General features: G+C 47.8%; 1 protein-coding gene across 1 annotated transcript in view; it reads right to left on the reverse strand.

Annotated features, from left to right (window-relative positions):
* ANTXRL (ANTXR like) overlaps positions 1-7,850 on the reverse strand; it is a 57,841-nt gene extending 49,991 nt beyond the window's left edge. Inside the window, exon 1 of the mRNA XM_062606861.1 lies at positions 7,101-7,850. Within this exon, the coding sequence (XP_062462845.1) occupies positions 7,101-7,261 (161 nt within the window). The 5' untranslated portion in view covers positions 7,262-7,850. The remainder of the gene's footprint in view (positions 1-7,100) is intronic.
* Positions 7,851-10,592: the final 2,742 nt, after the last annotated feature.

Below are 10,592 nucleotides of genomic sequence, written 5' to 3' on the forward strand. Positions count from 1 at the left end.
TCATGTATACAGAGGAGAGGCAGCAGGACACACAGCCTTCCCTCCCTGATGAAAGTGAGAAACTCCATGAAGATACAGGGCTGCTCCTCGTCCTATTCATCGCACATGAACATTTGCCTCTGTTACAGATTAGCTGAAGGCAGCAATTCCGGGAATGCCAGAGCACGAAACAGACTCATTATTAATGATGCCACATTCAGTTTGAGTATGGTGTCAGGAGAGAACAATACTCATTAAGTTTGCAGGTCCCTATAAGTCTCTATCTCCTAAAGCTAATGGTGATCCTGTATAAAGCCCATTGCTCAGAAATGTGGCGCTTTGTTGTTGTTGTTATTTGGAGTACTCTTTATGGTCACAACCATGCTGTAGACAACAGAATTCTTGCACATGGCCAGTAACAGCTCTGCAATAAAAGCAAACCCTGAGGCACCTACTTTGTTGTGGTTTCAGACATGCACACGAGCTTGTTCATCCACCCCTCTACTCCCTTCTGAACCAGCACAGCATTCAAAGTGACAACAGTCCTCCTCTCCCAAACAATGCTTCTTGCAAGCATATAAGGGACTGGGTGATTCATCTAGGCAAGGACAGACTAGTTTATATTATGTGCTCCAGAGGCAATTAGAAACACTGGTGGAGACAGCTATTCTGAGACAGTCCTTCCTTCAGAGTACTTGTAACACTAATTGACAAGACAAAGGCTGGAATGGGGAGGGGAAGATGCAAAGGAGTAACTGGTAAATGGATTTTAGTCCTAGGCCAGCACCCTGAGCACAGGACTCAAAGTATTTGAATACAAAGGGTCTCACAAACAAAACCATTAATTTTATACATGGCTTTTCTCTAGTAAAATTATCAACAAAATCTGCAGAAACATTACAGACTTCTCTAAGTCACACCTCAAACACTGCTCTTTGCTCCTATGTAATCCATCTAATCCAAAAGTCATGTCCACCCGCTGCTATAGCTCTTACTACATCCCCAGCCAACAAAAGAGCACAAAGTGAAATTCAGAAGCCATGATTAGGCTGCATGTATCCACTTCAGATCTCCCTTTAAGGCTCCAGAGCTGCTCTGAGGAGCATTGAGGCTGGAAGACCCATTCTCAGCATCCCTGTTCTCTTCAGCACAAAGTGAGCAATGCTCAATCCCAGTCACTCTGCAACACTCTTAACAAAAGTGCAAATGATAGCCAGGAGCAGGGAAATACAACTCGTGAGCCCTGAAAAACTCCTAGGAGTCAATTCTGAGTCGCATTTGAAATGAAAAGGTTCTGTCCTACAATGCCTTATACAAACTCACACCAGCGTTTGGCCTGCAAGATCAGACAAAAGTAATGAAATTCTCAGTCACTGAGTGCACACAAACAAAAATCCTGGGTCACTGGGAATCTTACGGTTTACTTCCTTGGCTCAAGACCCAAATAAATCAGATTTAGTTACATGCATAAATAGACGGCAAATGACAAGCTGCCATGGCTTTTTCTTCCTGTTAACTGTACATGGTTTATGTCAAATAACCACTACCCATTAACTTTGCCTTGTGTTTTATAAAGAATTTTTTTCTTAGGGCAGAAGGGAAGAGAATTGGTTTTCCTGAATATTTTTTCCTGCCAAAAGACAAAGCTGGCAGAATAATACCAGACAAAATACAAATAAAACCTGGTTCCAATAACATAGGTATGTCTGAAGCCAAATAAAAATTTGCTTTGGAACATTCCAAGCAATTATACCTGTTGTAAGAAAATCACAGTGCTGTCTGAGATACAACCACAACAAAGAAAGATGCAAAGGCAAAATATCAGCAGATTATGTTTTGAAAACAATAAAGAATATTGCTTAGGGGCAGCTGAGGAATATGAGAGGTGTCATGTAGATGATGTGGTCACATATAAAGGGGGGGAAGAAAGTCAGACAGCAAAAGTGGAAGACCATTTTTAAATATACATGCATAGGAATCAATGCCATCTAAGGAACAAAACTGATACTTCTGTTCAGAAAGCAACTCCTCTCAATCTCAATAGACGGCTGACTTGCATCAAGTCCTATATTTTACAATGAACTGAAATCTGCCTGCAGTAGGTAGATATTCTTATGAAAAAGGAAAAAAAAGGAGTTCAGCAGTGGTTTTAGTCAGTCAACACAGATTTTCAAATGCAATTAAGTTAGGTGACAGCATATGTGTTCAGGCACCTATCTTTGCCAGCAGTCTGATTTCCAACCACAACAACGTTCTTAGCCACACTCTTCCCCACCTCACGTGCTGTGTAAAACCAGCACAAAGAATGGCATCAGACCAAGACAGCACAGAGAGAGAAGCTGCAGAAGTTCCCACAGGTCCTGCTCCATCCTAACATTCTTGGGCTGGGATTACATGAGTATGGGAAAGGAGGCAGAGTGAGAGCCTAAGTCAAAAAATACTTGCTCTCACTAGTACTTGTAATTCATGAGTGCTAAATTCATTCAAATCATTGGCAAGGAAATAGGGATAAGGAGGGACACAAAATGTGTTTACCAAACTCTCCTTCTTTGCTTTAAATATGGCATATTGTGAAAAAGAAAAAAAAAACAACCAAACCCAAGGTGAATCAACAACTCATTATAGTTGGTTTAAAACGATAAAAGCTGGCCCAGAATAGCAGCTCCTGAAATGCCTTTTGTTCCAGTAGCTTTTTTGGCTCACCTGCAGTGACTTAGGAAGCATCAACCTGTTTCCCTCCCTCTTCCACAAAACTGGCTTTTCAAAGGGAAGTTGGGTAGGCTGACAGAGACCCAAAACTCAAAACCAGGAAGCAGTTGAGACACAGTAGCTAATTTCCCATATAATTAGAGGTTGTACTCTTCCCCACCAGCTCCCAGTCAGTAACATTCACCTCTGGAGTGAAGCTTACCAAGTTTAAAGAGAGGAAGCTGGTAAATGGATTACAAGCGAGAAGCTAGCCATATTTTACTGATGTCTTTACCAAAGCTGCTGTTGACAGGGATTCTCTCAGGAGCACAGGAGACAAAGCAAAACTGCTGTGAAAGGCAATATTGTTGTGGGCCTAAGAGATGGGAATACCATGAAGAGTTACTATCCAGAAGTTCAGGGGGAAGATGATGAGTGGATAAATAATAGTAAGGCCAGCATCTCCCCCCAAAAAAACATTATAATCACTGCTCTAAAAGAAAATCAGCCAGGGCCTTACTAAAGACATTTGTGCTGCCATGGTGTCTGGTGTGGAAAAAGAAAACATTTTCCCAAGGCTGTGCAGATCATTTTTCCTCAAAATAAAAACAATTTCTTAGCAAACATCCCAGTAGGAAAATGAGAAAATAATTCCCTCTACCTTGCATTCTTCCCCCACCCCCAATTTTCCATCCTGTCCTAAAGTGAAAACAATAATCAAAGACATTTCTTCATATTGGGTAAATACAAAATACAGACAGCTCTGCAGCTCAGATCTGTCATGTCAAGCATTGCCAGCAGCAGATATTTATGGCAGTTGCAAGTCCTTACTTTAAAAGGGTTTCTATTTGTTGCACTAATAAACAATCATAATGATGCTACCAGGCACTGTTATAATTAGAAAACACTAGAGGTCACTCATCCTTTCTGCTGTGCAAGTGCATTTCAATATAATTACAAACAACAGCCAGATGTCAACAGCAAGGCAGGCATGAAACGAAGTTATTTACGTACTCAAGCACAAGGATGTCACTATAAGACCTGATAGTCAAGCACTCAAATCCCTAAAAGGACCTGTCCTCGAGCAGTTTGGGATGGGACTGAAACAATTTCTTCATGCACCTGGTAACCAAGGCAAATGAAACAACCAAAGCAAGTGAGAAATACAGAACTATTCATTATGCTGGGCTTCAGAGCTATGTTTGTTTAAAGGTAAGATCTTTGAGATCTTAGGTACCACATGTGACTTGTACCGCATGCCATAGGAGAGGTGGGTATGCTAGCTGCACTGTATACTGCCTTACCTCATGCAGAGGGAATGACTGCTAAAAAAAGAAAAATTTCTGCTGCTTCAGTATGGTACATTGAAGTCTTGCACTACATCTCCCAACAAGCTCAAGCCTCATAACTCAAACTATGACATGCAAACAGCACAAGATTGCAGATTACAGGCAACCACCTTTGTGGCCAGCTAATGTCCAGTTTAGCTTCAAGCATCCCCAGAGACCAGGCAGTCCTAATGCGGCTCTGGCACAGTCAGACAATCCTAAGGAGGATGGTGGCACATCTCCCTCCCATACATGCTGCTTCTCCCTTTCACCATGCCAGCTTCTTGCTCATCCAAGGCTTAGTTCCACTGCTCTGATCTTGCCTATCCTATGGAGTTAACATAAAGGGCTGCAATCAACTTCAAGCTGAGAAAAATTGTAAGAAATCAGTGAGTTTCTTTCACTAACTGGCAGCGTATATATTATATCAATAACTTCACCAGCAGATGATCTTTTCCATCTGATGGTTGTTGCCTGCAGGATTAAATCCCCAGAGACTTTGCCTGGCAGAATGAAAAAGAAAAATCATGTCCCAATAAAGTCATTGTAGTAACACAGAGTGCTTACATGCGTAAGGAGAAAGGCTTGCTGTCTTCTTCCAATTTGCCTCCTATTGATGTAAGATTACATCTTTCTATGGGGAAGCAAAGCAAAGCAAATTTAAAGTCATTTAGGTTCACACCCAGGCTGACTTCAGACAGGGCCTGTCATTCAGCTAAAGAGCACACCACAGGGTCACAGGATTAAAGCCTGGAGTTTTCACAGAGCCAGTGCTTCAATCCCATTGTTAGCTAATTAAGACTGAATGCATCTAACTCCTGACTGGCAAAGCACCAATGAAGGGAGGCAATACCCAAGCCATGTGGGGATACTCTGTGGTGTAGAGGGCTTGGTTTTTCTGGGGATTCTCCCACTAGAAATTAGAGCCAGTATTCTTCCCATATATGTGGCAGTACAGAACCAATTCTAAAGAAAAAAATAAAATATGTCCACTGCATTTTCAAATTTGACCAGCTGCTTCTGACTAGCTTCCTGCCTTCTCTCTACCAGGAATACCCTGACTCTTCTCAACACTAATGGAATACCTGGTTCCTTCCTGATGAAGGAACTGGATTCTGCTTCAAGATCCAGTGTCTATCCACTCAGTCAATCCTCCTGCCTCTATAAAGCTCCCAGTGCTATGCCAGATGTCACAGAATACAGCTGGGACTAAATACACTCTCGGCTATCATGGGATTTACAGCTTCTAAGGTCTGGCATTCTAATAGTACCCATATAGATAGTAATGCGATCTCACTGAGGCCAAAAGCAGCTTTGCCACCATGTTGCCACAGACTTGATAGGAGCAGGGATGGATTCTAAAACCACTCAGGTGCCTGAGGAACTTCTACTACCACTTTTTTTTTTAACAAAGAGGAACTGTTTGATATAACTTCAGATTCAGTTTGCAACTGAAGCCAAAGAGAATTTTCACACTGGAACTGAAGTGCATGACTTTTCCTTCAACCACATTCAGGTCGAGTCTCCAATGGACCACTGTACAGAGTGGACAGACACCCAAGCCAATATACAAGACCTATAGCCTACTAAAAGAAAACACACCATTTCACATCCAAAGTACTGAAAATGCACTTGCTTATACAATCAATTTCCTATTACTTGACATATCAGTTACTGAGCAAATTACTCTCTTCTCTGCCTTGATTTCCCCAAATACAAAATGAGTGATAACAGCCATCACTCAAGTAAAGTGCTTTCTGATCACAGTGTGGCGATTGCCAGAGGTACACAATGCCAATATAAACAAGGAAACTGCACTATAGAATCATGTCACAGAGAGAATCACATCGCAATCACCAACATTTATTGTTGCAGCGAATTCAATATGGGAAGTGAGCATAACAACAGTACGAGTCACTTCGGAAAAGCCTGGCAAGAATTCAGTTAAGAACTAACACTAACCCCCCACAGAGCTCTTTCTAGACATGAAGGTTACTTCAGGAACATGGTCTTAGTGAAAGAAAACAAAACAATGACCTCATGGTGTGTTAGTGCCTTTTAGAAGGCAGAACGCCTTTGGTCTTCAGATGCCTTTGCTCTAAGAACAGAACCACTACTTAATGATACTTTTTTCCCTTCTTTCTGAATATGGGAATATACTGACTCCACAGTGATGGTGCTTTTTTTGCCTTGTGCGAGCTGTGCAAAGGGCCCAATGGACTGAACAGTTCTCCCAACCAGGAAACAGCACAAAGCAGACTTCACACCTGGCTTGTGGGCAGGAATCGCAAAGAAAAGGCTTCAGTCTTTCGTAATACCACATCTTATACATAACCCAGGATGTATTAGATAACTCAGTCATCACACTCCTTGAGTTTTACCCTTGGCTGTCAAGGCAGAGCAATGCACCAGGAATAACAGAAAGGTGTAACTTCCAAAGAACACCTGTGGGCGAACCAGTTCACCTCTCACTTTGCTACAACTTGCTATAACATGCCTATGAACGTGAGCCTAACCATACCCTCTGGCCATGCCTAAATTGGGCTAACACAGTACTAAAGTATTTGCCAACCTATTTTAATAGATGTAACCCAAACACAGGTTTAGACAATTCCAAAGAAGCTGCGCAGAAACAAGCTTTATAAAATCTTATCGTGAGTCTGTAAAAAAGCAACCACCACATAGAGGCAGTCCAGCCTTAACTTTAAGTAGGTCTGCACAGACCTGCACTGCCCAACAGGCAACAACTCGGCATTTAGCTTGAGTCTTGGCAACAAACTCCAGGAGTGCTGGGGCCACTAACCAACATCCCCTCAAACCTAACGCTCACAGCTCATGCACCACACCTACAACCTGAAGGTGTCCCGGTTTCCTGCGTCTATATGTGCAACTACCCTAGGACAAAGCACAGTGCTCTCCTAAACGCTCTGCTTGAAAAACGTGCAAATTTTGGGGAGCAAAAATAAGAACCCTGCCCTACACATCACGTTTGGCACCAGGAGAGGTGGGGGAAGGCACTCGGGGAGACGGAGGAAAGACCATCCTCGCTGTTGCAAGGAGGCACTGAAGGGTAAATAAACGTTTTTAAATGCGACTGTCACTTACTTATCCAGGATGAAGTAGAGATCAAAAGCACCGTGACAGGAGCGCTGCTCTTCTTGCTCTTCCTCCTCCTCCGGCCGGGCGCAGGAGGTTAGGATCCCCATTACCAGCAAGAAGCAGCACAAAAATGCGGCTTTCTCCACGCTGTTCCTGCAACTCGCCATTTTTTCCCTTACTTAATTCTTCCTCCTCCCCCAGTCTCTCTCTCTGCAAACCTCACTGGCTCTTTGTAAGCACCGAGGACAGAGAGGAAGAAAATAAAAGAAACAAAGCAAACAAAGAAACCTCTAACTTCAGGATCTCAGCTCAGCCCTGCGGGCTCACGGCAGCCGTGCCCTCCGGGTAGCGGACTGCTGGCTCAGGGCTGGAGATCGAGCCAGCCAGACGATCCCCAGAGCCCCGTCCCCATACCTCCGCCACCTCGGCGGCTCAGACCCGTCCTGCACAGAGAGAAGCGGCTTCTCTCGCAAGGGCCAGAGGCAGGAAGGGGCAGAGGGAGGGGAGTGGAGGGGAGGGAGACAGGATCTTATGGGGGCAAGCTGAACAGGGACTTTCCTGTTCCGGGATACCGAGGGGGGAAAGGCTGCTGCGACTGCAAACGCAAAGTTAGGGAGCGCTGCGCCCCAGCCCCGTCACCGCCCGCGGGCGCCTGGCGGGCGTCCTCCCTCTTTTCCCCTTCGGTTGCTGGCGGGACGCTTGGCAGCCGCAGCGGGAGCAGGAGAGCAGCACCTCCCCGCCCGGGCGCGTTGCTGGGCAGCGGCCCCCGGGGCACGGGGGCAGCCAGAGGCGGGAAGGGGGGGCTGGCCTCGCGGCTCTTTCTGCCTCTCGCCCGTGGACTCGGGGAGCAGCGGGGGTCCCGGGGATGGGAGGCGTCAGCCAGCGAGGAGGAAAGAAGTTTCTGTAGCTGGGCGTCATTGCAAAAAGCTGTGACAGATCGGGCGTGGGGGCCGACGCGAGGGGGATCTTGCGAAAAATTTAGTTGCAGGAGATGAGTGTAATTAAAAAGGTTATTGGCTGGGGGCGGGGGAAAGGGCAGGTTTTCACGACCCTCTCACGCCACAGAAAATTGTTCTTCGCGGCAAGAAAACCCTTAACGCTGTAGTCTGCACTACTCTGTAGGCAGTGAGTGATGATGAAAAGGAATCTCTTAATGGAGGCTTTGCACAGTAGCATTATCATTCCCCGCCTGATACACGCAGGATACAATGCACTGCCTTGAAGAGCTGACCCAGCTCATCTGGATGCTGTCTCCAAAGTTTGAATAATTAGTGGCTTCCAGCCGCTTCCCTCTCCCCCACAGCCTCTGCAGGCCCTAATTAATGAAAAGAGCCACGGGGAGGGATGCGACCAGAGTCACTTCGCATGACAGAGTTGGGACTAGACGTTTCTCTTTCTTGGGGGGAGGAGGCTTTTGAACACGAGTCAAGGTCTAGGGAATCCATTCTCCGTGGGGCGCTGGCACGCTGCCCCACCAGGCAGTAGCCGTCCCCCAACACCCATCGGCTTCGCTGGGGGCCTCTTCTCCCGGGAAGCCGAGCGCTAACGCTCTGGCCAGGAGCCGTTTCTACCTGCCAACAACAAAAAGTGACACCTCCACCTCCAGGCACAGTGGTACTGGGGGGAGCACGGCCCACCCGGGCGGGGCTCAATCCACTGCCCTGCGGGATGGAACTGGACGGGCGGCTGCGGGGGAGGGTGTGTGCTGGGTATCCCCTCGCAGCACACGGCAGCTGTGTCCTGGCCCCCACCTGTCCGGCGGTAGGGCTGCGGTACCGCTGGGAGGCTGTGGGATGCTCTTTCTCTCGACGTCCGACAAGGACACGCGTGGACACGGGGCGCCTGCCTCCGCCCCGCAGCACTCTTCCCCGTCGGAGCCGGTGCCCCCTCCAGCAGCACTCGGCATGTTTTGTGCAGTGTAGTTTGCAATCCTCAAGTCTGAAATAAAGTTTGGCACTGCGGGGAAGGCATCTCGGTTTCATTCCCTTGTTTCTGTGCTGGACCGAGTTCAGACACATCCAACCGCGGCGGCGGTTGGGGACTTATCAAGAAAAGATTGGAGGGCCCACCGGTTTTCAGCCTTTCTCCCGGTTTTAACTATGCACAGCTAGAAGCTGAATGTACTGCTTGAGCTGACCACTTTAAAGGTTTTTGTGCACTGGCCAGCTGAGACCCAGCGATTACTTAGATCATGGAGAAGTACAGAAAACCCACATCCTCACTGGTGACATTCACGAAAAATGAGCAAGCGGCTGCTGGGCGGCAGGAATTCTCCGTCCGCCCGGCTTCGGCCTCGACGGTGCCCGCTAACGTTGGGAGCCCACAGGGGCTCCCGGAGTCGCCGCAGGGGCCCGGCCGCCCTCGCTACCGCCGCCCGGAGCAGCCGCGTTCCCCTCCTGCGGCCGTTCAGAGCGAAGTAAAAGTCCTAATAGCTTCAGATTCCCTAGGTGCTCCGTGAAGATCAGGTTGTTTCATAAAATAACGCGGCAGACCTCAAGGGACTGTCCAAAGCAGAGTACGACACCACAAAGAAAAATTTGGCTGAACTATTTTCTGATAACGTGTGTTGCCCTTCTTCGATCACGGATAAATCATCTTACTCTGCTAAGGGAGCAGGCTGCCCGGTCTGCCTTCTCCAAAGGATGTGTGTCCCCGGCGAAGGGGGCATGCTTTAATTCTCGTTGGGATAAGCGAAAGACTAACGAGGGGTGAATGGCACAAATTACTCCCGGTGAGATTCCCGTTAGAAGAGGAAAATTTTTCCCAATGAGAACAATCGGCCATTGGAATAATCTCCTCAGGGAGGTGGTGGACTCCCCAGCGTTGGAGCTTTCAATAATCAGCTGGACAGGACGCTGGGACATCTTGTCTAGACTGTGTTTTTGCCAAGAAAGGTTGGACCAGCTGATCCTTTAGGTCCCTTCTGACCTGGTATTTTATGATTCCATGATTCAATGAAAAGCGATGATACCGCCGGTAGAAGTAACTGCCACGGCTAGTGCTGAGCAGGAATCCCACGGAGGGTGTGGGATTCCTTGCCTCTATGCTAGTGACCCTTCCCTGCTGGCCTGGCCCCGAGGGCAGAGCCGAGCAGGGCCGGGCTGGGTGGGGAGTGCGGGTCTCCCTGCAGAGCCACCTCCGGCGCCGCAGCCTCCGATGTTCAACAAAACAGTTTTTCCCATCTGCCTGAGCCCGTCCGGTAGCTGTCACAAGCACCGCGCAAGGGGGACAGGTCCAGAACCGGAGTGGGAGGGGAGGGTGGGGTGGGGTGGTGGTGGTGGTGGTGCTAGTGCTCTTGCCCAGGGGAGGGGTGGCGGAGAGCCGGGCCGGGCCCCCAGCCCTGGGGCTGCCCGTGAATGGGGCGCCCGAGCTCTTTGTGCAGGTATTGCTCGAAGGAAGATCAAACCAACCCTGAGCTGAGCGCAAGATGCGGATCTCACCCTCAAACAGGTTACTTCTGCGCACTGACTTACAGTGATTCGAGCTCCGTGGGGTGAC

This window comes from Pezoporus occidentalis, unplaced genomic scaffold (genome assembly GCF_034315485.1).
Source record: "Pezoporus occidentalis ecotype Australia unplaced genomic scaffold, CSIRO_AGI_Poc_V1 ctg98, whole genome shotgun sequence".
Taxonomy (NCBI): Eukaryota; Metazoa; Chordata; class Aves; order Psittaciformes; family Psittacidae; genus Pezoporus; species Pezoporus occidentalis.